Genomic DNA, 26,723 nt, shown 5'->3' on the forward strand with positions numbered 1-26,723 from the left:
TGATTGTCTTTGCAAGGTCAGAAAAATTATCTATTTATTTACTAATCTACCAAAAATATGAACTACATACCCATTCTCCTCTTCACCAGGCCAAATGTCATCTTCATAAAATATATATTCTGAACTATTTTTGGCTAAGTAGGTAAAAAGTTCTGGTACCCTGTGAAATATATAAATATATTTGAGTAGATATTTCATATTTACACACATATCATAAAACCTCCACCAACATTTACTAGACTCCTGTTTGCAGGAAAAATAAGTTGCATATAATAATGAAATATATTATGCAGAGCTCCAGAGTTATATTCAAAAAGATGCTTTGCACTGAAACACTAATGTAACACAGATCTGTAATTTTTAAAAAACAGCTGAGGTGTTTTTTCCAGTACAATGCAAAAATAATCATGTAACTTTCATGGTATGAAAGATATGGATACAATTTTACTCAAATAATGGTAGTACGGTAACCAAGGAATAATCCACTATACACACATATGAAAGGATTTAAAATTAATTAAAAGTATTTCTTCACCCAGTTAATATACTACTAAAACTTTGATTCTTCTTATAACAAAATGTTGTATTGTAGGACAAAACATTTGAACCAAAGTACAGTACCTCAAATGGGCTAACTTGCAGAATACATTCAAAATTCAGGGCCAAAAAATGAAAATTTGACCAATTTTATAAAATCTTCTATGATATAAAATAAACATAAACATTTATGGCATAATATAAATTATCACAAAACATTCCCTGTGCTGATATTTGACTAGGATATACAGTTCTGTAGGGGCTATTTTCAAGGCAGGACATCTCTGAACATATCCCAGGTTTTTCAGTAGTTACATTAAAACGTTATCAGTGTTGAATGAATCTGATAAGGAAATGTCTCTGAAAATATGACCCAAGCGGTCACCATTTGTCTGGTACATTATTAAATACTGAAATGTACTATTATCAAAATTGGTGAAGTCTGGGAATTTTGTGTCAAAATTTACTTTTCTTTTTTTCTTTTCTTTGGCTATTTGCTTATTTTTGTTTTAACTAGCCATTAACTGGCTGGAGTCTAAGTGACTAAGCAGTCATACAAACTGAAAAAAGAAATATAAATATAGAATAAACCACAAATAGCTAAACCCAAAAACCAAAGTCAGTATGATTAATAGGCCAGTTTGCTAGGGATAAATAATATTTAGATCACTAAATTGATGAAATAAAGAGAATGCTTCAATAGACAGTTATCTGGATCCAACAAAGCTCCGTACAATAATGCTATAAACAACATTATCAATCACTCAAGTCCACAATTTTAAGCTTACCTTTCTAAATATTCAGCTAAAAGCTGTTCCACTGCAGAAGAGTACATCCATTCACTTCCAACTTTTTTAGTGTAGCCAGGGACTTCTTCATTCCTCTTATTGAATTTCAGATTTAAACCTACATTTGCTTTATGGTCTCCACGTGGACTGCAAAATAGATGTTGAATGTTAACTCTATTGCAATTTATGAAAATTCTAATACTAATTTTGCTATATACTAATATTAATACTTAATATTCAGTATTTAAAAGTATTGGCTGAAAAAAAGAGCAAAGGATGAATATTAATACAATCTAAACTAAGTTTGAATGATTTCAAGCTTGCACTCAATCCTGACAAGACTGAGTGGCTATTGATGCTCCCTCCCAAGGATGGTCCAGCCATTCCATCTCTCAGCCTGGGGGGCGAAATTATTCGTCCCTCAGAGAGGGCCCACAATTTGGGAGTCCTCCTGGACCCACAGCTGACCTTAGAACATCATTTGTCGACTGTGACTAGGGGGGCCTTTGCCCAGGTTCGCCTGGTGCACCAATTGCGACCCTATTTGGACCGGGAGGCCCTTCGGATAGTCACTCACGCCCTCGTCACCTCAAGACTGGATTACTGTAACACGCTCTACATGGGGCTGCCTTTGAAGAGTGTTCAAAGACTTCAGTTAGTCCAGAATGCAGCCGTGCGAGAGATTGTGGGTGCACCTCGTATACACATGTTATACCTATCCTCCGCGAGCTGCACTGGCTTCCCATTGGTCTCCGAACACGTTTCAAAGTGCTAGTCGTTACTTTTAAAGCCCTAAATGGCATCGGACCTGGCTACCTGAGAGACTGCCTCCTGCCAATTACCTCCCTAAGACCGATTAGATCGCACAGACTAGGCCTTCTCCGGATCCCATCTGCCAGCCAATGTCGGCTGGCGACACCCCAGGGGAGGTCCTTCTCTGTTGCAGCTCCGGCCCTCTGGAATGAGCTCCCCGTTGAGATCTGGACCCTTACTACCCTTCCGGCCTTCCGCAAAGTGACTAAGACCTGGCTGTTCCGGCAGGCCTGGGGCTGTTGAGTTGTCCAGCCCCACTTCAGGTTTGTGACTGTTGTGCAATTTTAAACTGTTGTTTTATTTTTTTATATCCCCTCCCCCCTTTTACTGTAAGCTGCCCTGAGTCTCTTTTGAGAGTGGGCGGCATACAAAATTTAATAAATAATAATAAAAAAATAAATAATAATAATTTATTCAGCAAAATACATGCTCATAGTCACTCTTGATTATTTCCATGCAAGATTGCTGTAACATGTTCTACAGTACATTAGTTTATCTTTGGAGATTACCCAGAAATTACAACTAGTCCAGAATGTAATGGCACACACAGTTCTGGGTACTCTGTGGTTTGCCCATGTCATACTGCTACTACCTGAGGTGCAATGACTCCTAGTTTCTTTCCTGGCATAATTCAAAGTGTTGGTGATCACCATAAAAGTCCTTAATAGTGCAAGGTCAGGTTATTTGTGGACCTCCTTTCCTTGGGGATATCTATCAGTCCTAACAGGTCAAATAAGGTAGGTGTGCTCCAGGTCCTCCTTAAATCCTATAATTTGGTAAAACCTAGAAGGCATACCTGTGAAGTTGCAGCTACCTGGCAGGACTGAAAGTATCAGAAACTCATGCTAAGGCAGTGGTTCTCAATCTTCCCAATGCTGCGACCCTTTAATACAGTTCCTCATGTTGTGGTGACCCCCAACCATAAAATTATTTTCATTGCTACTTCATAACTGTAATTTTGCTACTGTTATGAATCGTAATGTAAATATCTGATATGCTGGATGTATTTTCACTATTACAAATTGAACATAATTAAAGCATAGTGATTAATCACAAAAACAATATGTAATTATATATTGTGAAATCTTTATTTCTAATTACAAATAAATGAAATTTTGTCTTGAAGCATGATGTACCATGGGTAACAGTCTTAATATAACAGTAAACCACATTGCTACATTTTGCGACAGTATGCACAATGCGAAATAGCAGAGCATTGTTCGGTGTATCCAACTCGTTGCACAGTTGCACAAAATGTGGTGAAACTCATTTAACGATGCTCTTGCTTAGCAACCAAAATTTTGGGCTCAATTGTGGTCATAAGTTCTTTCTTTCTTTTTCTTTCTTTCTTTTTTTCTTTCATCTCTCTCTCCCACTTTCTTTTTCTTTTTTTCTTTCTTTCTTTCTTCCTTCCTTTCTCTTTCTCTCTCTTTCTCTTTCTGTCTGTCTCTCTGTGTGTGGCTCTTTGTCTCTCTCTCTCCTTTCCTGTCTCTATCTGTCATTCTCTCTTATTTTCTGTCTGTCTGTCTCTCTGTATCACTGTCTCTCTCTCCTCCCTCCCTCCATCTGTCACTGTGTGTCCCTCTCTGTGTCTGTCTCTGTCTTTCTCCCTCTGTGTGTGTGTGTGTGTGTGTGTGTTGCTCTTTCTGTCACTCTGTATGTGTGTGTCTGTCTGTCTCTCACTCACTCAATCACTCACTCTGTATGTGTCTGTGTGTCTCTCTCTCTGTCTGTCTCCCCCTCTCTGTCTCTCTCACTCTCTCTCTCACTCACTCATTCTCTCTCTCACTAACACACAGACACACATACTGTGGTCACCTTGTTGAGTGTTCCATTCACATTTGAAACACTCAACAACTGGCCTGCATTTATGATTTTTTGCAGCATTCTGCAGTCATAGGACCGAAATATATGGTTAAAAGTACCTGGCAGCGGCATTTTCCCCTGGGGGGCTCCTCAGAACATCCCGAGACTGATGCCACCACATCTTCCCTCTTCAGGGACAGGTCCTCTTCAGAAGAACGAGGCCCCGCTGGTCCCACTTGCATTCTTCATCTTCCGGCCGTGGCCCCACACCACAGAAAACATAGGCGCGCGCATGCCCCGCGTAATTACAGCCTGGAGCAGGACCAAAGCCCCTCTCCAACTGACCCTTCCTCCCTCGGAGGGCTTTGGAAGGAAGCTTCTGCAGAAGTCCGGACAAGTGAGAACAAGTTCCCATTGTTAACAAAGACTCAGAGGCTGTAATTGTGCGGGGGTGGGGTGGGGTTGCGCGCGCCTGTGTTTTCCATGGCATGGAGGCTCGCCAAGGCCCAGCACAGCCGGCGATGACTCTGCAGCCCATCTGGGAAGACGAGGAACGTGAGGGGGACCCTACCCCCTGAAGATGGGCTCCGGAGTCATCACCTGCCGCCCAGAGCCTTGCCGTGGCTCCACGCTGTGGAAAACATAGGCGTGCACACACCCCATACAATTACAGCCTCAGAGACTTTATAATGGTGGAAACTTGTTCTCACTTACCCGGGCTTATTCAGAAGCTTCCCCCTGAAGCCCTCCGAGGGAGGAAGAGCCAATTGGGAGAGGGGCTTTGGTCATGCTCGGGGCTGTAATTGTGCGGGGCATGCGTGCACATATGTTTTCCACAGTGTGGGGCCAGGGCTGGAAGGCGAGGAACGTGAAGGGAACCAGTGGGGCCTCGTCCTTCTGAAGAGGACCTGTCCTGAAGTGGACAGATGTGATGGCATCGGTCTTGGGATGTTCTGTGGAGCCCCCCAGGGAAAAACACTGTGTGGAATGGCATTTTAACCAGGCGGCTGTCAGAGAGGAGAGGGCAGTGTACACCCGTGTCTTAGGTGACCCCTGTGAAAGGGTCATTTGACCCCCAAAGGGGTTGCGACCCAAAGGTTGAGAACCGCTGTGCTAAGGCATTCAGTATCCTCTAGAGGTCTTGCATAGGTTGCTTCTGGAAGTGAGTGCTTTAATTCCTTACAGTTCCAAATGAAGCACTGTATATTCTCCACGATTGGTGGAGACAGCGGTCACACAGGGTTAACTCCGTCCAGTAACCAATAGGGCTGAGTCTACGGATTATAAAGCCTTCCCCTTTGCTGCTTTCCCCCAGTTTTAGACTCAGCCAGTTCTGGGCTGGACGTGTAGTTGGCTTCTCTGATTTAATTATTCCAAATTATTAATTGGCTATTCTAAAAAAAAAATTCTTTCACCCTTTGCCATCCTTACATCTTGCAGGCAGAGGGAGTTTCAATCGGATAGGGGTGCGGTTCCGTGCTTCGGAGCCAGCCACGCGGCTTCAAACGCCACTTTTAAAGCGGCAGAGGCTTTTTTTTCTCTTCAGCCTTGTTGGAAGTTCCATTCAGGCAGCGGAGAGGCTCTGACACTTCTACTTCGCTACAGACTGCCAGGAGAAGCCAGAAAGAGCCCCGGTGACAAGCCCAAGGGTGGTAACCCTGCAGCTTTGTGGGAAAACGCAGTGCAACAGCTGCTGAGCCTCAGGAGGATTGCTGGCTGTTTTCCCTCGCAGGGATACTTGCGGATGCCATTTTAAGCTAGCAGATAGTATGAGGCAGTTAATTTTGGCACAAAGAGATTGGACGTCATTTTGGGACAACGGTCGGTAACGGGGCTGCTTTATCAGCAATACCTTGAGAGTGGCTGTTTTCCCTGGTTATCATATGGCTTCTAATTCTGGAGATGGGGCAGTGGACTCTATTCAGGTCTCTCAACCAGGTAGCCCTTTGGCTGGTCCTTCTTTGGTCCAGCTGTCAAGAAAAAGGGCGATAGCATCTGCGGCAGCTGAGGAACCCCCTTCAAAGCCTCCTAAGTCAGCCAAAAAAGGGGAGATGAAGCAATCCAAATCTGCATCGCAAAATACCTCTTCCAACAAGTAGGCACACAGTGGCAGAATCAGTCCTCATCCTTTCCAGGTGATTCCAGTCTCTCCTAACAGTCCTCCTCCTAACAAGCCTCCTCCGGGCTTCTCTTTCTGAGCCTGATTTTCCTTCCCAGATAGGAGATGGTACTGGAGGTAAATCAATAAATGGGGCAGGGCCTTCTCCGGTGGCTGATCAGGCTTTCTCTTCCACGGGTTTTGGGGGATTTGAGCCAACCCCGGCTATAACCCCTGATGTGGCTGCCATCATATCAACAGCAATTGAAAAGGGCATTGCTGCGGGCCTCAACATAAGAGATCTTCTAGTCACAGTTCTAAATCCAAATTTGAGGGCTCCAAATCTAAGAGCAAAGAGAAACATTCCTCTCAGAAGGCCCCTTCTGATCAATCCACGGTGGAGGACGAAGAAGAGCAACCTTACAGAGATTCAGATCTCTTGGAGGACGAAGATCTAGGCCCCAATCAACCAAACTTTGTGGGCTTGTTTAAACTTGCTCTTTTTCGATCTTTGCTGTTTAAAGCAAAGAAGATTGCTGGTTTCAAGCCTACCCCAGCTCCTAAAGCTGCTGCCACTGAAGATCCTCTCTTCCTGGAGCCCACTGTTGAAAAGGAGGTCATTCCTTCTCCTAGAATTTTTATGAATATAAATGGACCTTATAATGGACCTCTCCTAGCACTGGTCCTCTGCCTAATGCCCTTGATAAACGTCTGTACAATGTGGGGCCTGCCCTAGTTAAGGTACTAGATCTTCCTTCTATAGATTTGCCAGTGGTAGCCCTGGCTTCCCCTAATGCAGCCACTGGTGCTCCGAAGATTCCCTCAAACTTGAGGATAAGCATTTGTCGAAAGTCACCAGACCTCAGCCTGGGATATTAGGGCTTCCACTTCTTCCTCATTTTTTAGCAGATCTGCTCTCCTTTGGCTAAAACAACTTCAGAGCAGGATTCCAAATAGGAACACCAGGGCCCACAGGGATTTAAACAAACTAAAAGTAGCTCTTGAGTTTTCTGCTGATGCTGCGCTTAATGCAGCTCGCTTTGCCCCAAAAGCTATTGCTTCCACAGTCACCTCAAGGCAATTACTATCGCTAAAAAATTGGCAAGCCGATGCCAAACATAAGTGGCATCTGGCCTCATCTCCCTTCTCTGGGGGTAGTCTGTTTGGAGTATTAGTGGAGTCGAAGGACAAGCGTAAAGTCCTTCAATTGACCTTCCGGCAAGGTGGACAGTAGAAATTCTTCTACTTTCTATAGACACCAGCCCTTTCGAGGGCAGGATGGGGGTTTCTCCAACTGCCATTCACAGCGTCAGTCTAACTCTAGGCTGGGCTACAACCAACTGCAGGATAGGTCCAATAGGACCTTCCAACGATGTCCTCCTAGAAAATCCTTTAGAGGAGGCTTCAATCGATCCTACACATGTCAGAAGTGACTGTTTGGAGGATCTCCCAATAGGGGGCCAACTGGCTGTGTTTGCAGACTGATGGGAGGACATAATAACAGATGCTTAGGTCTTGCAGACCATTAGATGGGGTCTGATCCTGGAATTTCTCTTCATTTCCCCAAGGCATTTTGTCCCTTGCCCAGTGTCTCCCAACAGTGTCAAGAGACAGCGGGTGGAACAGGCCATCGGTCATCTTCTTCAGATAAGGGCCATTCAAGCTGTTCCCAAGGGTCAAGAACGCTAGGGGTTTTATTCCTGGCTGTTCGTGGTTCCGAAGGCCTCGGGGGGATGGAGACTGATTCTAGATCTCAAAGTCTTGAACCGATTAATCATTTATTGACGGTTCAAGATGCACTCTCTGCAGTCCATCCTCTCCTCAGTGGACCTCACAGAAGTGTATCTTCATATTCCCATCTTCTGCGAACACAGACAGTTCCTTCTGTTCAAGTACAGGGGAAATCACCACCAGTACCAAGCCCTCCTCTTCGGGCTGTCATCAGCCCCAAGGGTATTTACAAAAGTGCTAGCAATGGTGGCGGCCCACCTTCGCTCAAGGTTAGTCAGGATCCAGGTATATCTGAATGACATTCTCCTGCTATCCCCCTCCATCAGGCAGGGCCACAGAGACATTTGAACCACCATTCAAGTTCTTCAGGAGCTAGGATTCTCCATAAACCTAGCAAAAAGCTCTCTGACCATAGACACTCGTATTCTTCATCTGGGAGCTCTAATAGATTTTGTGCAGGGAAAAGTGTTCCTCTCAGCAGATCGATGGAACAGCCTACAGGAGCTGACCAAGACAATCCACCGTCGTTGCAAATCCCAACTTCTCCAGTTGTCTCATCTATTGGGGAAAATGGTGTCCTGCTTCTCCATCATGCCATGGCCTCACCTCCACAGCTGTTGCCTGTAGTGGTACCTGTTACCATACCAGAAGATACATATCAGCTGCTCTCTGCAACAGGTTTGTCGCCCTCCACATGTAATAAAGTCCCTAGGGTGGTGGCTGTCACCAGCATTGACTCAGGGGACTCTCTTTTGAGAGCCGGTTTGCCTAACTCTCACCACAGATGCCAGCCTGATGGGGTGAGGGGCTCACCTCTAGTCAGGGATGATACAGGGACTGTGGTCACAAGCCAATCGAGCCAACACTATCAATTGGCTAGAACTGCGAGCCATCCATCTAGCCTTTTGACGGTTCCAGGTCACAGTGTGCAATACTCATGTCCTCGTCCTCACAGACAATACCACCGCAAAGGCACACATAAATTGGCAAGGGGGTACCAGGTCCAAACCGCTAATGAGGGAGATGTGGCTGTTGGGGCTTTGGGCGGAAGCCCACTTTCTCTCCCTCAGGGCGGAACACATCTCGGGTTTTGACAATGTTCAGGCCGACTGGCTAAGTCGAACTCAAGTAGACCAAGGTGAATGGAACATTTCACGCAACCTTTTCCAGGAACTGTCCCGCAGATACAGGAGACCAGTACTCGACCTCTTTGCCACAAGGGAAAACGCCCGACTTCCGCAATACTTCACCAGGTATGCATCTCTGGGATCAGAGGGGGTGGACGCTCTGCGGTGCCTGTGGCCCCCGGGCCTTCTGTACACATTCCCTCTTCTATTCTAATTCAGAGGGTGGTGCGGAAAATGCTAGACAAGGAGGCGGAAATCCTCCTTCTGGCATCACATTGGCCCCATTGGCCTTGGTTCGGGGACTTAATGATGCTCTCAGTATCACCTCCATGGCGCATGTCCCTCTCACAAGGCTCGATTCAGCATCCAGACCCGCATTGGTTACAACTAACCGTGTGGCGGTCAAGCGCGAGGCATTGAGAGCAGATGGACTGTCAGTGTCATACAAACCATAAAAGCCTCACACCATCCTTCTACGACTCGAATATACAATGCAACCTGGACAGTGTTTACCAGGTGTTCCTCTTCTGACATTTTTCCCTTGTCTGCCTCTCTGGCTAATGTGATAGACTTTCTCCAACAGGGCCTCACCAAAGGTCTTTTGCCGAAACACATTAAGGCGTCAAGTGGCGGCCCTTTCTACAGTCTTGACTCTGCCAACAAGTGAGCCCATCTCGCACCTGTCGCATATTTGTCGATTCCTCCGTGGGGCAACCAACATTCATCCTCCAATGATTCAAAGGTACCCATCCTGGGACTTAACTAAGGTGTTAGATTTTCTGACCAGGGCTCCGTTCGAATTGTTGCGGACCGCATCTCTACACCTCACGCTCAACGTCTGTTTCCTGTTTGCAGTGACTTCAGCGAGACGGATTTCTGAAATTGCAGCTCTGTCGATTAGAAGCGACCTCTGTATATTTCATGGAGATAGGGTCATTCTCTGTCTAGATCCAGCATTTACGCCCAAAGTGAACTCATCCTTTCATAAGCTTCAGGAACTAATACTACCTAATTTTTGTCCCCATCCTTTTCTTGGGTAGAAAACAAGTAGCATACCCTAGACATTCGCAGGGCTATACGTATCTACATCAAACTTTCTGCTGCATTCAGGCGTTCTGAAGCCTTAATAGTCTCTTTTCAGCCAGCTTCCCTTGGCTCTAAAGTCTCCTCTTCCACCATAGGTCGCTGTTTTAGAGTCTGTATATTTAAGGCATACAGGGCAAACTATTTCATTCCTCCACAGGGTATAACGGCCCATTCCACTCGTAGTGCGGCCACGCCAGCAGCCTGGGCTACTCAGGTGTCAGTGGAGGAAATTTGTAGGGAGGCCACTTGGACTTCACCTATTCCCTTTATCCGTCATTACAAGATAGACCGTTTTGCTTCGGCTGAAGCTGCCTTTGGAAGGAGAGTTTTACAACAAGTCCATTCTTTGGACTTTGCTTCCAAGGGGACCGGATCCCTCCCTTAATTAAGGACTTGCTTGGGTTTTGTCCCAACGTGACTGCTGTCTCCACCAATCATGGAGAATGGGTATTGGTCCCTACCTGATACGCTCATTCTCACTGCAGGTGGAGACAGCAGTCACCCCACCCTGTTCCGGTCAGGGTTCCCCTTTATTAGGATTGGGTCTGTCTTTTCTTTCCTTTTCTTGGTTTTCCTTTATTCTCCTTCTCCATATCAACAACACATCAGTCTACAGCATGTCTTCGTCTAAAACTGGGGAAGAGCAGCAAGGAGGAAGGCTTTATAATCAGTAGACTCAGCCCTATTGGTTACTGGACGGAGTTAACCCTACGTGACTGCTGTCTCCACCTGCAGTGAGAATGAGCGTATCAGGTAAGGACCAACGCCCATTTACTTGGAGACAACCTAGGAAGGCCCTGAAGAAGTTATGCTGAGGGTTCAATAACTTATAGTTGCCTAAACGCTTCAAGGGGGACACATGAATATTATTAGTATCACTGATCAGCTTCAACATGTACAGTATGTTCTACCTTCATATCTCTAACTGCTTCTCTTCTTCCTGTTTTCATTTCTCTTTCCTGATAAATTATGCTCAAAGTCAACCTATCCATGCTTTGGAATACGTTTTAAAAATGTACATACAAGAATAATTCCACACAGGGAAAGGGAGATAGAAAATTGGACAAATCATTTTATAAAAGAAGTACCATTGGAAAAATAACTTTAACAATGTTTTATAGTGCTTTATAAGGAATTTTACAAAACAACAATAAACATTTCTTTTTAATAAAAAACCAGATAATACTCCCAATGAATTCACTGGCTCACAAAAAGGGGCAAAGAAAGATGTGCCTTTACATTAGTGATGCACAAGTGCAGTGAGTTATGTTTTTGAAAAATAATATCTGTGCACATGGCATTTCCTTATCATACTTCATAAAGGTATTCTTTCCAAATTTTAAACTAAAAACTGGACACAACTAACATAAAATGGTCTTTATTGACACTGTGCAATCTAGCCTTCTGTCTGTACTAAATGCACAAATAAAGGTAAATGTAAAATTCCATTAATTTTTCTTTGTTAAAACCGATTTTCAAAGCAAATAAGAAGAATCAGATTAATAGCATTTTAACCTGGGTTTAATTCAAATGCAATTAGATATTTCACAACAAAATGGTAATATAATCCAAACTTACTTTCTCCTGGTTCCTCTTCCAACAAAAATGCTTCCTGTAAATCTTGACACAAGATAGCTGCTCACTCCAAGACGACTGGCCAACACATATGCAGGATTATATTTCACAGAATATTTCTAAAATATCAAACATTTACTTTTAATATTTGAGAACTATATTAACATTTATAGAAACAAAAATATGGAGCCTTTGAAGACTACAGATTTGTTATGCAGTATATTTCTATGGACAAGTCTTTATATAAGGTATCTAATGAAGTGGATTTGTATCATCCTTCAATTTACAGGCATATAGCAAATGTATATAGGCTTCAAGTAAGTAGGATATGTATTTTCAGAAATGATATGTAATAGGGTAAGAAACTACTGAGGTTCACAGTGTACCATTTCTAATAGAAAAACAGAAAGAATAAAAATAATGAAATCAGCATTTGCTGAATAAAGAAAATAAAGAGGTATTATGAGAGTAATGGGGAGGTTAATATGTAAGGTTGGTTGTTGGAAGGAAAGAAACAGGAAAAGGAAGGAAAAAATCTTTTTTTGATAGATTTACAAAGAAATAAAAAAGAATTGTACTTTGTCCTTGACGAAAAACACGTTCAAAGTTACAACTGAAAAAAGTGACCTATGACTGATTTTCACACTTATGACCATTGCAGCAGCTCCATGGTCATGTGATCAAAATTCAGGGGCTAAGCAACTGATTCATATTTATGACAATTGCAATGTCCCAAGGTCATGTGATGATCTTTTGCAACTTTCTGATAAGCCAAGTCAATGAGGAAGCCTGATTCATTTAACAACCAGGTTACTAACTTAACAACTGCAGTGATTCACTTAGCAACTATGGCAAGAAAAGTTGTAACATGGAGCAAAATTCATTTAACAACTTAGCAACAGAAATTTTGGAATAAATTGTGGTCAAAAATTGAGGACTACTTGTAACATTATTATTAGATATTTCAAGGCAAGAAGCATTTATTTCCCAGCAGAAAGATTAGCATAAATTACAGTTATTTTCCCAGTTCTCAGCTAAGATGCAATGCAATTTGGTTGCCACTTCTGAATATTGTAGTTTACAAACAGCAAACAGATGTTATATTTATCTCAAAGTCATTGGATCCACAGCTGACATTGGAATACCATCTGTCGGCTGTGACCAGGGGGGCCTTTGCCCAGGTTCGTCTGGTGCACCAATTGCGGCCCTATTTGGATCGGGAGGCACTCCAAATGGTTACTCATGCCCTTGTCACCTCAAGGCTGGACTACTCCAACGCGCTCTACATGGGGCTGCCCTTGAAAAGTGTTCGGAGACTGCAACTAGTCCAGAATGCAGCCGCGCGAGCGATATTGGGTGTACCAAGGTACACCCATGTTACACCTATCCTCCGCGAGCTGCACTGGCTTCCTATTGGTCTCCGGATGCAATTCAAGGTCCTGGTTATTACCTTTAAAGCCCTACATGGCTTAGGACCAGGGTACCTGCGAGACCGCCTACTGCCTCATACCTCCCAGCGGCCGGTGAGATCTCACAGGGTGGGCCTCCTTCAGATGCTGTCAGCCAATGTCGGCTGGTGGCTCCCTGGAGGAGGGCCTTCTCTGTGGCTGCTCCGACCCTTTGGAATGAGCTACCCCCGGAGATTCGGACATTGCCCACTCTCATGGCCTTCAGAAAAGCTGTTAAAACCTGGCTATTCCGGCAGGCCTGGGGCTGTTGACCTCACTCTTGAGGTCCAGCCACAATCAGATAGAGTGCATGTGTGATCTTTTTAAATTTGTCTTTCCTTCATTTTTTATTATTTCCTTTTCTTTTTGCTTTGTAAGCCACCCGGAGTCCTTCGGGATTGGGCAGCCTATAAATCTTGCAAATAAATAAATAAATAAATAAATAAATAGGAACAGAAAAGAGCTGTAATAATAAAATTGCCTGATAATCTCACAGTCAAGCTAAACCAAAAGCATACAATGGCTTTTAAGGCAAAAAGTAAGAATAAGTAAAGTCTAGAGAGCTAGAAACCAATTAATTTTGTCCCGAGCAATGAAATGAATTATTAGAGTAATTATTGTCTATTGAAATGATCTGATTAACAGAATAATGCAAAGATATACTAATGGAAGCAAATGTAAACCAATATAGTCATAGATTGGTCTTAAGGGTTGGAATGTTTCAGAAGTTCAATACTTTTCTTACCAGCATTCTGATTTGTCAATCATAATTATAATTCTAAATCAATCACTGGCTGGATGTTGAATATAAGTAATTTTCTTTTTTTAAGAAATAAAATATTATTAAACTTATCAGAGCATAAAATACAAATTAAAACGAAAATCATAGGAAAATGGAAAAAGGGAAAAGAGAAGGATGAAGGGGAAAAATAAATAATAAACATAATAAATAATTAAATTCATAGGCAATTTTCTAATCTAGTCAATGGAGGAAGCTTTTAATTCTAAAATGGCAATATGTTTCGTTAAAGAATATTTAAATAAAAAAGTTTTAAAACCAGTTCAAAATACTTTAGAATCATTTAGATTCTAGGGTATGTATACCAAAATATAAATGGAAAAGATTAAAGTAAAATGATGTAATTGTTAATTATTTGAATTTTTTTTCCATACAGTTCAATTACTTCCTGAAGGATTAAGATGAACTCTGCAAGGGTATTCCACTGCTAGAAAATTAACACTCACATGCTGATTCTGTATTAAGATATCCAGCTGAGGTTCAATTGGAATGTTGAAAACAACACGGATTCTGCCATCTGAGATTACATCAGAGGAATCTTGAACCTAAAAGGAATAATTGATACACATAGGTTCACAATGGAAAAAATGTCTTCTAAATATTTATGTTGATTACAGGTAGCTTAACAACAATTCAAATTAACAGTCTCGGAAAGGGTGCTTTATGGTCTGTAAAGCATTTCGGATCATTGTACTTACCCACCTCAGTCATGTGATTACATCTGATTGTTTGACAACTTGTTTACATTTACAGCCAGTTGCAAACACCCTGCAATCATGTAACTACCAATTGCAATCTTTTCTTACGTTTTCCATAGAAAGTCAATGGGGTAAACAAAAGGAAAGATTGAAGAAACTGCTGAAGGAGACCTTATCTTTGAGAACTAAGTGAAAGAGTTTCTTACCAAAAGATTTTAGCTCCATGCCTGCTTGACACAGAGCTGAAATTCTTAGTGCCTGCTTGCATGGAGCTGAAATCCTTCGGCATGAAGCTCTTTCAGTCGGTCCTCAGAAATAATAGATAACGGAGAGCCAAAATCAAGCAGGATTTTCAGTCCAAGTGGAAAGGCAGCATGATAAGGTAAGAAGTGTGGATGTTTCATCAGGGTGGGAAAGCCTAGCGCAGGCCACAGTCTCTTGCTGCTCGGAGCTGAAAATCCTGCTTGGATTTCAGCAGGGAGGATTTTCAGTTTCTGAGCAGAAAGACCTGTGCATAGTCTGCACCAGGCCTCCCCCGACCCTTGCACTTCTTACCTAAGACTCTGTTTATCTACCTAATGACCCACAAAATCACTTAACAAGTACAACCAGGATTGCTAATATTATAGACATTAAGTGAAGCAATCGTGTGATGTCTCACTTAACCGCTTCACTTAACATCTGACATTCCAGTCCTAACTGTGGTTATTCAGCAGCTTTTCTGTGAAGAAAAGAAGAGGTGGGAATATTATGTACAATGCTTGGAGTTCTACAAAATGAAGACAGGATAGAAATATAATGAATATATACATTTTAAAAAAAGATGAAGACAAATACGAAGTATATATTCAACAGGCAGGCAAATGATAACTCAAAAAAAAAAAACCCCTAGATAATCATTTGATCTATTTCTGATAGTTTAAATTTATGAAATGAATCTGATGGAAGATTATTTTGAAACTCACTTCTCCTGTGCAGCCATAGTAAGGTGTTCCTAGCATGAAAACTGTGCATCCAAGAGGGAATAGGTCATCCAAAGTTTTTAGTTTGGAGAAGTGGCAATCAAAAGTTTTTATATCCTGTCAAAAAAACCCAGAAAGATACATCACATTAAGACAATCCACACTAACCACTGTAATAATGCTTGCCAATGATCTATTTTAAAACAGCAAGTTTTATTCTTAAGTGAAGATGAATAAATTTAGGACTTTCTGTTAAATAATGTTCATCTGTTCAGCACAGTCAATATCATCTTAAGTATAATACAGTTATTCATGACAAAAGAAAATGGTAGTGATAAGAATGGGGAAGACGCGGTAATATTTCATGACTGTAATCCTACTGTTTATGACATATAGTGTGATCAGAGGGTTTTCTAATACTACTTACATATAAAGAGGTTCTGGTCAAACAAGGTAGTACTGTGCCTTTGTTTTTTTGAATAGATTGATGTGTTAGGAAATGTTTAATTGGAGACCTTGCTGCTAAAGGAGGTGCCACTAGTTACTAAATCTGAAATGCCACATACTTTTTCCAACAAAGACAGTCAATATTGGCTCAACGTGTCTCAGCCTGTTCCTATTTAAAGCACTGATTTATCTTATGGATATTTTTGGTCTAATTTCATAAATTACTAGCTTCAGATTTTATCACATTTCAGTTGGATTCAGGTAAAAAAAATCTGTATTGTCCATTCCCAAACACAGAATTTATTTTGCTTCAATCATTCCATCAGAGATTTCTATGTGGGTTTAGATCTAGTTATGTTACATAACCCACATTTGGATATATTCTGGCCATGGATAGATACTTTGACATGGAGAATATAGTGGTTCAATCCCAAACATATTGTTTCTTGATAGATTGGGGGTTGTTTGTTCCTGAGATTTCAAAGCAACCCCAAATTATGATATACTGTATTCCGTACATCATGCTTCATGGCTGTAATATGGTTCTTTTTATCAGGATGAAGTGCTTCATATTCTTAAAATGTTCTCATTAATGCCATGATAGTTCAAAAAATTTACTAGCAGGTGGCAATGTGCTTTCCAACCAGAGCTGGCATCTTCCTACCACAAATTTTTTGTTCAGTTTTTCTTTCTGTGACCATGAATATAAATAATTCAAGAGTGGCATGCATATTTTTACAGTCATCTTGGACTTATTTATAACCTGAAGTAGTGTATGTCTTGCTCTTGAGATATTCTTTTATTAGATTGCTATTATTGGGAATAATAACAATGGTGTTGCATTCCTCTATTTGAAAACCATGTTCTTGAACATGGATTGATAAAGCCTTGATCACATAGGTAATTTACAGATGGATTACAAAGAGTTATACAGGGTTCATATACCTCCTCTCCCTACAGTACTGAAGAATGTTGTTATCACAGCATATTTCTCACTGGATGCAGCACTCTTACAGAATTATAGAACAGCATAAATGAAGGCCTCTGCACCTAAATTTATGTGTCTGGGTACATGTCTATGTAAATATAAACATGCATACATTTCTAGCAAATTAAGAAGTTAAACATAAAAATATTTTAAATTTGAACTGTGCTAATAAATATGGATTCCTTGAATTAATAGATATGTAAATAAGTATAACAATAATTTGAAAAGATTACCTTCACAATTGTCTGGTATGCAAAAGGTAGATTTTGCTTGGACCACTGTTTTTCAAAATACACTTCACCGTTTTGATTTAACTGATATCTACTCCCAGTTAGTAATTGGGCATATACAATTATAGATGTCTCATTTATAATTACTCCTTTTCTTCTTTGGTAGCTGATAAAAATTATACAGTAAATTAGAATTTGCATTTTTTAGAAATGATACTAGAAAAATCATTTGGGGGAGGGAGGAGTCAAGCAAATACTAATAAAATCCAAAAGTTTGCAAGGGTATGCTGGATTCCTAAATTAGACAAAAGTTAATAAGATTACTGATAGCCACTTTTCTAATAAACATTAGAAGTGGATTATGGAAACTAGAAGGAAGATTCTGTAGAGATAATATCCATGAAGCCTTAAGGTCTGACAGGGACATGAGGAAACTTCACTTATCTTCTTCGAATCCAACTTCCCATAATATATATCCAGCATATAGTTTGACTAAATAAAGGGAGCGTATATAGCTGTGTCTGTTGCCAATCTGAAGCCAGTCTGCTTCACCCAAACGGTGGCATTCTGACCTGTAAATAAGTTTTTCACGAGGACATTGATATGTTCTGGGATTCTTATTTTTATGAGCATAATCTACTATGCAACTTAATTTTGCTATATAGTCTCCAAACAAACTATAAATCAGTTACAAACTTACTGTTCTGAAATTCCCTGGATTTCTTTTATCCATACATTATTTTCCTTTTCTCCAACAAATGCTACTTTAGTTGGTGGCACAGCATTTCCTCTATAAAGTTTTTGGGTTCCAGGATGCTCCTCCAAGTAAAACCTTAAATAAAAGCATTCAATTAGTTTAAAATAATAATTTTAAATTTTCACCTCAGTTTTAACATCATTAGACAAGTTTAAATGTCTTGAATTCAATGAAATTCAATGAATTGATGAAATTCTTGTTTCTTGAATTTCCTTTCCTGAGAGCTTTCATTATCATCAATACATGGGAGAATTATTTATATATAGAAGTTTGCCTTTCCAGTCCTGACTGGGGTGTAATTTTTTTGCCTTGATAATTCCTTAATTAAGGTATCATTTCTTCCCTAATTGTTTATCTGGTATTGTTTTCTTCTTATCTTATTACCGTATTTTTCGGCGTATAAGACATACCTTCTTTCCTCAAAAAGAGGCTGAAAATCTGGGTGCGTCTCATACAGCATTTTTTTTTGCCTCCTGAAACTCTGTCCCCTCACCAAAATGGTATTGCATAGCTTGTAGGAGGCTTTCAGAGAGCTCCTGGTGGCTGGGGAGGGCAGAAATGAGTAAAAAATGGGCCCTTTTTGCTCAATTTTGGCCCCTACAGCCCCCAGGAGCACTGTATAAGCTTCCTAATGCCCCCTTTTTTTGGACAAAAACGGGCTCATTTTTGTGAAAAACAGGTCTTTTTTGCTCACTTTTGCCTCTCCTACCCTTGCGGGAACACTCTACAAGCCTCCTAAGGGCTATTCATACCCTTTTTTTGAAAACAAAATGGGCCTGTTTTTGTGAAAAATGGGCCTTTTTGGGAGATTTGCAGAGTGCAAAAACTTTTTTTTTTAAATTTGCCTCTTCAAAACCTTTGTGCATCTTATACTCCGAAAAATACAGTATGTGCTGCCTCCAGAGTCAGATAGCAGTGAGGCAGAGGAACAGGCTCCCTGTTCCCAGTGAGCATGCACAGAGCTGCCAGAAGGCAAAATCAGTTAAGACAGAAGGAACAACTCAGGAGTAAGACTTGGCAGTGATTCGCCCCTCCCATAGGACCAAAAGGAGAAGCAAAGGCACATGAGCTTTTGCAGGAAGCAACTTGGTTCATGCTGGTCAGTTCATCTTCTGAAGCTCCGTTTTGACTCTTTGCTCCGTGTGGCCTTGCCAAGCTAATTGCCAATTAAGTCTTTGGCAGTGTGTCAAGGAAGATAAAGGTGGGTGCTTATCAGCCTTATCCAGAAGGACTTTGGCAGCCTATTGTAGGACTCTTTATAACTATTTACAACATAATTCAGGGTCTTTGAAATAAAAAGAGGGTTTTTGGGACTAAGCGTGTGCTTTTTACTGTATCAGGAAGCCTAGTCAGAACAGGCTGAGAGGGAGTAATTCAGCTGGCCTTCATGCGTAAAGTGGGATTAGAACTCAGTCTCCTGGTTTCTAGGCAAGTATATTAACAAATATATTATTTGTCAATGTCATTAAGGTTCTAGGTCAGGGGTGTCAAACTCACATTGTCACAGGGGCATCACCTGATGTATTGGGACTTTTTTCCCTTTTGCTAAACTGGGCAGGGCTGGAGCCAGCACGTGACGCATCTGGCCCGCGGACCATGAGTTTGATACTAAGTGAAACTGAAATTAATTTGCTAGTAACAAAAGTTGAAAGTAAAAAACACATTTTGGAGCTTCTTATGTTACTATTTTGTTTTAACATGGTTTTTAAAAAAAAATTCTTATAGAATCTTGTTTCAACTATCTTTTGACATTTAGCCTTAAAAGATACATATATAGAAGTAAATAATAACTCTTCCAAATTAGTCTCTTACTTAGTGTCACCATCAGATACAGCAACAGCTCTTGCTTCCTCAAGATGTGGCCAGTTAACAAAGATTGAATTCCCAAGTATCAAACTGGCTACTTTTTCTATATCCTACAGGAGAAAAATAATTGTTTAGTGCAGCAAAAAAAATTCCATCCCTACATTTGTATATCAGGTTACATGAACCTTTTTTAAAAAAATAAATAAAATGGCTACAAGCAGTCTTCATGTAACAACTTCCTTTTTAGATCGTTTGAAGTTATGATGATATTGCAATCAGTCCTCACTCTTATGAACATCAGTGTCATATGATCAAAATTCATGTGTTTTTCAACTGGTAGGAATTTATGACCATGGCAGCAGCCCATAGTCTTATGATTGCCATTTACATGCTTCACAGCTGGCTTTCCACAAGCAGGAGGAGAAGCCAGCAATAAAGTTGCAAGTTGTGGTTATATTATATCTTAACAACTTAACAAATGATGTCATAAGTCCAGTTCAGTCATATGATGTCTCACTTAATGACCATGTTGCTTAACAATAGAGTTTCCAGTCACAGTTGTGGTTGTTAAGTAAGGACTACCTATAATTAAATTTAATAATTAAAACTACATTTTGTTCTAGTTAGATTATGTTTATAATTACCAGTATTTATGAATAATTTCATAAATGCATGTACTACTTTAAAAACACACTTGATTCATATTCTATTTTTATATGATTTGGATTTGTCAGTGAAACAAATCTAAAATATGCCTATTTTAAACATTCCTAGCAAGACTGTCACAACATTAGGCACTCTTGAAACTATTATGCAATCAACAGGCAAATACATCAGATTTTAGATGAAGAAATGATAGTACTAACAACCTCAGATCTACAGATGTGTTGGCTAACTTTATGACCACTTTCTTTTGTAAAGCTTATTCCCAGATCTGCCAAGATGAACATAACTTCTGCCTTCTTTTCACATCAAATATAGATTTAAGTCAGCAAACTAGTGCTGCAAGTAAAAATGTGGATTTTCTTTTGGGGACAAAATGATATCCAAAACTTAGCATTTCCTACACAATGGAATCATTGTTTAACATTCAGAACAAGCATTAAAATAGCATATTACTATACCCTTTCAAATTATCACCAGTACATGTGGTGGAAATACAAGACCTGTACTGTCTTTTCCAAAAAGAACAAACTAAGTTGACTAGTTCCTAAGATCAACTCAATTATAAATAAATCAACAGTCAAGGAAATCAATGTTCAAATAAATATCACTTATTATTTGCATTCTTTTTTCCCATATAACTTCTAGCCAGATTCTTTTAGTCTCAAACTTCTTCCCAAATTTTGCTCACAATATTATCACCATACTATTTTCAAAATGAAGTTATCAATCCCAAATGGCATATACTATTGACTTAAATTCAATAATATGTCAATTAACCTCAGAACTTACTTTACATATGGTAGAACTGTGGCTAAATCATGTAAGGATGATTTGTGTTACTTAATTGAAGTACATCTCCATCAGTGAGTAATCTCAATAAACTCTCAGACAATTTGGATTATCATATCAGACTCTCAGACAGGTTTTAATTAATGTTTTCAAACCAGTTGTCTAAGTGATGCATTAATAATGTTTATTAAATTAAATTAATTTATTATTAATGTGGTGTAATACAGGTAACATAAAACTCTGAGGCTGAACACTGAAATCCAAGCTACAAAGAGTATTATTTCTACAAAACAAATTTGAGAAAGCTAAATACTTACCAACTCCTCCGAGTCTTCTGCAGCTATAATTTCCAGCAACATATTTTCTCCATGACTGCTTTGCTGAAATACTTGCACTCCACTTTTTTTCAGACCAAACTAAGACAAGGGAAGAAAGATAATATATACCCCAAAAGAAGATAATAGGGATAAGAACAAAATCCTGGGAAATATAATAATGCTAGGGATCCCAACTCCTGAAAATTCCTCTGCTATATGTGACATACTCATATATTCACATATGAATATATGTGCATATTACACAAACACACAAAATATAGGTTATACTCATAAACCCAAAGCATATATAGTTTTGATGTATATATTCATATGTACCAAAACTACACTTCAGTCAATCTGTCACTAATAGTAAGGGCCATGACTAAAATAATTAAAATGAAGTTATATCTAGTCCAAGCTTTGAGTATGTAAACAAGCCAACTAAACCCCATATATACATCTGTTTCAAATCCATTCAAACTAACCTCACACTCAGAAACATAGAAGTACACCTACGTACACTCTTGTTTTTTTAGCAGAAATAGCAAAAAAAGAAGAATGAAGATGGGCTTGTGAGAAAAGATAGCTATGCTGGAGAGAAAAGAAAAAATGAATTTGTTTGGAGATGAAGTGAGATGTTATAGAAATGGGCAGGGCTGGAGAGAAAAGAGAACTGCTTTGTTTGACATTAGAAAAAGGATACATACTGTATCACCAAACAAGTAGCTTTGCAAAGTAAAACTAAGCTTCAGAAGCATATCTTTTTTGCAACAGCACTATTAGTCCTTCGTAATAATTGATTACAAAGAGCTTTTTCTATTCATAACCCTCTCTCCCATTCACAAATATACTCAAAAAATAATAATATTCTTGCATATACAATTAATATCAGCCATTAGGTTTCCTACATTAAAAAACAAACTACTGAATGAAAACTTGCATTTTACCTTGTGTTTAATGTGTTTTAGAGTAGGAAAGCCACAAAAATATAACTTTTCAGTATCTAATTGAGTTATTTTATTATCAGCTATATCCACATGCCAAGCATCCATAGACACAGGTTCACACCTACATAAAGAAAGAAAATAAATTAAACTGCAGATAAACCAGTAATCAGCATTAAAGGCAGACCTTGAAGATATTGATGTTTTGGGGGCGGAGGTGGGATAACAACTTTGAACACAAGTATGCAAAATAATAATGCTGAAGCCAAGAGCTTTCCTATACAGCTATGGGTAGTTCTCAACTTATAACCATGATTGAGCCCAAAATTTCAGTTGCTAAGAAAAGGTAGCAATGTAAAAAAAAAGAGCAATAATTCATTTATATAATTTCTTGAATTAATATTTTGTGATTCCTTCAGAAGTTCAAGGTGGTGCATTTATCCTTCCATTTTTAATTTATCCTTATAACAAAATTTTAGACTTACCTCGTATGACACTTTTCTATGGAAAGGAACTTTTCTGGCCATGGTGATAAATACCGGAATTCTTTATCTCTATCATAGAAGCACATTAGGCATTCACTGTGCCTATTTCTTTGCTTTTCTTCTGCTTTCAATAATTTGTTGCATGGTGCCATGGCTTCTAATAATAGTTTCTAAATTAAAGACATAATTTTGTAGTTATTTAGAAATCATATACTTTTAGAATCTTAAAATACTGGATTGAATCAGAGTCAGATTTGATTTATATCAATGGAACAAATTACTACAAGGTCACATGCCAGATATCTACTAAATATGCTAAGTTAAATTTATGCTAATTTGTCCTGCTGAAATGTATGACTATTACATTAAAATCATTGTCCCTTGTAATATTAATGACATTCATTATGATACAGATTGCCTATTTCTGTATGAAATAACTTATTCAATTTTAAGATCTGTTAAGTTAAATTGGTATTGAACAGGAAAATACCAAATAAGAATCATACTTAGGAGAGATATAGGAACAAGAGGACACATGTGATAAATACTGTAATAATAAAATAAAAATAATAAAGGTCTCACCTCATCAATAAATGGGATTAAAACTACAGCTTCCCACTCTTGTTGCTTTCCGTTTAAATCAGTTTTAAATTCTGTTGGATAATATTCAATAATGGGAGACTCTTCACCAGTCATTAAATGCTGAGATAGGAAAGGAAAATTCGTATTATTTAAACTTTATATTAAACAGGATGACTAATATAAAAATGAAATGTAAATGGCAGAAATGCAAAACAAATCAAAGTATGGATCAATTATGTAATAATAGTACTAAACTAATATATCTATATACAATAATATGAAAAGGTAAGTATCTCTCATTGATTTTTTTTAACTTTTTCAATATGTTTCAATATATAGATATTAGCTTGTTTCCCCAAAAATAAGACCTCCGCAGATAATAAGCCCAATTGGCCTTTTGAGCGCATGCACTAAAATAATAATATTACAACACAGCAGCAGCCATGAGGTGACCATGCTTGATGCCCCCTACACCTCAAAAATAATACCTCCCTGAAAATAAGGCCAAGTGCTTATTTCGGGGGTCAAAAGAAAATAAGACCCTGTCTTATTTTCGGGAAAACACGGTAGATCTTCATTTCATCAATATTAATAAAGGGAATATAATATAATAAACAACATTTATATTTTCTACTGCATTGGGTAATAGAACAGAACAGAATAGAATTCTTTATTGGCCAATTGTGATTGGACACACAAGGAATTTGTCCTTGGTGCACATGCTCTAAATGTACATAAAAAGACAAGATACATTCACCAAGAATCATAAGGTACAACACTTAATGATAGCCATAGGGTACAAATAAGTAATCAGGAAACAATCAATATCAATATAAATCTTAAGGATACAAGCAACAAGCCACAGTTATGCAATCATAAGTGGGAGGAGATGGGTGATAGGAACGATGAGAAGACCAACAGCAACAGCAATGCAGTCTTAGTGAACAGTTTGACAGTGTTGAGGGAATTATCCACTCAGCAGAGTTATGGCATCTGGGGGGAAAAACTGTTCTTGTGTCTAATTGTCTTGGTGTGCAGTGCTCTACAGTCGTTTTGAGGGTAGAAGTTTAAACAATTTATTTCCAAGATGTGAAGGGTCTGTAAATATTTTCATGGCCCTCTTTTTGACTTGTGCAATATACAGGTCCTCAATGGAAGGCAGATTTATAGCAATTGTTTTTTCTGCAGTTCTAATTATCCACTGAAGTCTCTGTCTGTCTTGTTGGGTTGCAGAACCAAACTGGTCTGACCTAGGCTTCTTGAGACAGTAAAAAGCCCACATTTCTCCCCAATCTCCTCACTGTCCGACTCTGCCGCCAGGTCTGCAGGCCACCGGCGGACCACAACACAAACCAAACAGTTATAGATGTGCAGATGACAGACTCAATTATTTCTCTGTAGAACTGTATCAGCAGCTCCTTGGGCAGTTTGAGCTTCCTGAGTTGGTGCAGAAAGAACATTCTTTGTTGTGCTTTTTTGATGACGTTTTTGATGTTAGGTGTCCATTTTAGGTCTTGAGATATGATAGAATCTAGAAATCCGAAGGTCTTTAACTGTTGATACTGTGTTGTTTAGTATTGTAAGAGGTGGTTATATGGGAGGGTTTCTCCTAAAGTCTATCACCATTTCTACGGTTTTGAGTGTGTTCAGTTCCAAATTGTTAGTTGTTCAACCTCCCGTCTGTATGTGGATTCATTGTTGTCTTGAATGAGACCAATCACTCTTGTGTCATCTGCAAACTTCAGTAGTTTAACACAGTGTTTTTCAACCACTGTGCCGCGGCACACTAGTGTGCCGTGACATAGTGTAAGGTGTGCCGTGGGAGAATTACTTTATATATAGTCAATATAGGCACAGAGTTAAAAATTTTTAACATTTTCTAATGGTGGTGTGCCTCGTGATTTTTTTCATGAAAAAAGTGTGCCTTTGCACAAAAAAGGTTGAAAAACACTGGTTTAACAGATGTATCGTTTGAGATGCAGTCATTGGTATATAGAGAGAAGAAACTGGAGAGAGCACACAGCCCTGGGGGGCTCCTGTCCTAATTGTACAGGTGTCTGATGTGATTTTGCCTAGCTTCACATGCTGCTGTCTGTTTTTAGGAAGCTTGTGATCCACTTATAACTGTGTTCAGGTACCGCTAGCTGATTTAGTTTAATTTAAATAAACTTAAATGCAAATTTTGCATGTGGGCAAAGCAAGAATACTTCTACATTTATCACAATGTCAAAAGTAATGTAAATTAATTAGATCAGGTGCAAATGAATAGAATCTCATTAAAGGGGATCTGGGAAGAAAATGTCTTATTTAAACACCAGACATTTAGTTTGATTTGCTCTTTTTCAAAGTATGCAGTATCACCATGCTTATATCGAAAGAACTCTCTGAGATCTTTAAAAAGGTTACAGATACCTATGAATCTGGAAGGGCATTTTAAAAGATTGCCAAACAAGTGAACATTAACCATTCCACTGTCTAGAATGATTCCATTTGTTTCATCTACAAGTGAAAAGATTTCAAACAAATGCCAACTTGTCCAGACTAGACTGTCCCAGAAAGTTCAGACAAAAAATATAATGCAAGATGCTGAAACAAGATGCTAAGAACTCCAGAAATTGATTCATGACCTAGAGGTAGCTCTCATCACCACTGATGTCAAACGGTATGAGTCTACCACTAGAAAGAAGCTAAATAAATTAGATCTGCATGGGAGGTGTACCAGTAGGAAACTTTTGCTGACCTGAAAGAAAATCAGGGCAAGACTAAAATCTGCTCATGAAAATTTAGGCAACAATTGGGATTTCTGTAATAATGTGCTCTGGACAAACAAAGCCGAAATAGAGTTATTTGGCCATAGTACCCATCAAATACAACAGAGGTGTCAAACTCAAGGCCCGCAGCTGGATGCGGCCCTAAGGATGCTTAGATCTGGCCCATGGGCCTGCCCTGGAAACAATGAAGGTCCGGCCTGCGTGCCTCTGCCAGTGAAAACAGAGCTTGAGAGGGCAGCCCTCTTGGGTGCAGCCCTCCTGGGTTCTCTTTTTGGTTGTGACAACCCCTAGCTCCCTCATGAGCTCCGTTTTTGCTGGCAGAGTGCTGCAGGAGGCCGTTGTGCCAGCAAAACAAACTACTAGCAAAAGTGGCATTCGATCACACAAGTGACGTTGAGCTGCCCCCACCCCCTTCTCCAAGGTCAAACACAACCCTGATGCAGCCCTCAATGAAATCGAATTTAACACCCTGA

At 39.5% G+C, this 26,723-nt stretch overlaps 1 protein-coding gene across 3 annotated transcripts in view; it reads right to left on the reverse strand.

The window, feature by feature from the left end:
* XRN1 (5'-3' exoribonuclease 1) overlaps nucleotides 1-26,723 on the reverse strand; it is a 69,338-nt gene that overhangs the window by 20,937 nt on the left and 21,678 nt on the right. For all 3 annotated transcript variants that reach the window (XM_032225090.1, XM_032225093.1, XM_032225089.1), the window contains exons 15-26: nucleotides 23,480-23,599; nucleotides 22,898-23,067; nucleotides 22,416-22,536; nucleotides 21,469-21,567; nucleotides 19,703-19,806; nucleotides 17,834-17,965; nucleotides 17,137-17,299; nucleotides 15,472-15,585; nucleotides 14,255-14,353; nucleotides 11,565-11,680; nucleotides 1,326-1,472; nucleotides 71-160 (exon numbers count right to left, since the gene is read on the reverse strand). In XM_032225090.1, coding sequence (XP_032080981.1) covers nucleotides 71-160; nucleotides 1,326-1,472; nucleotides 11,565-11,680; nucleotides 14,255-14,353; nucleotides 15,472-15,585; nucleotides 17,137-17,299; nucleotides 17,834-17,965; nucleotides 19,703-19,806; nucleotides 21,469-21,567; nucleotides 22,416-22,536; nucleotides 22,898-23,067; nucleotides 23,480-23,599 — 1,475 coding nt within the window. The remainder of the gene's footprint in view (nucleotides 1-70; nucleotides 161-1,325; nucleotides 1,473-11,564; nucleotides 11,681-14,254; nucleotides 14,354-15,471; nucleotides 15,586-17,136; nucleotides 17,300-17,833; nucleotides 17,966-19,702; nucleotides 19,807-21,468; nucleotides 21,568-22,415; nucleotides 22,537-22,897; nucleotides 23,068-23,479; nucleotides 23,600-26,723) is intronic.

Source organism: Thamnophis elegans, chromosome 10 (assembly GCF_009769535.1).
Source record: "Thamnophis elegans isolate rThaEle1 chromosome 10, rThaEle1.pri, whole genome shotgun sequence".
In the NCBI taxonomy this organism is placed as follows: Eukaryota; Metazoa; Chordata; class Lepidosauria; order Squamata; family Colubridae; genus Thamnophis; species Thamnophis elegans.